Source organism: Tupaia chinensis, unplaced genomic scaffold (genome assembly GCF_000334495.1).
Source record: "Tupaia chinensis unplaced genomic scaffold, TupChi_1.0 Scaffold000159_1, whole genome shotgun sequence".
Taxonomy (NCBI): domain Eukaryota; kingdom Metazoa; phylum Chordata; class Mammalia; order Scandentia; family Tupaiidae; genus Tupaia; species Tupaia belangeri.
The window spans coordinates 1,566,174-1,566,581 of NW_006159630.1; the positions used below are offsets into that span (position 1 = coordinate 1,566,174).

Genomic DNA, 408 nt, shown 5'->3' on the forward strand with positions numbered 1-408 from the left:
GGAGGGGGGGGGCCCGGGTGAGTGCGGCCACCTGTGAACCGCCGGCACTGGGCTTCACCACACCCGCACCCCGAAGTCAGGCGGCCGCGCGGGAGACCCCCCGAAGGCTCCGGCCACGCCGCCGCACGGCCCCGGGGCCGCGCCGGTCGGGCCCCAGCTCAGCTTGGCGCCGGAGGGCTCACCTTGTAGACATTTTCCGTGAGCCGGTGCATCTCCTCTGAGCGCGAAAGCGACATGGTTCCGGATCCCGACTGCACCACAGACCAGAGCGGGGGCGCGGGCGGCCGAGGCTAACAGCAGAAGAGCGCCAGGACGCGCAAACCAGGACCACCGCGCGCGGCGCCCCACGGCCACTGCATTTATTGCCACCTCTGGCCACGCCCCACATATGGTCACGCCCCTAACCCC

The 408-nt window shown here is 71.8% G+C and overlaps 1 protein-coding gene across 1 annotated transcript in view; it reads right to left on the reverse strand.

Moving 5' to 3' along the window:
- BAIAP2 (BAR/IMD domain containing adaptor protein 2) overlaps positions 1–352 on the reverse strand; it is a gene marked incomplete in the record, with an annotated part of 57,896 nt that extends 57,544 nt beyond the window's left edge. The window contains 1 exon segment of the mRNA XM_014586731.2: positions 183–352. Coding sequence (XP_014442217.1) covers positions 183–236 — 54 coding nt within the window.
- Between the last annotated feature and the right edge of the window lie 56 nt (positions 353–408).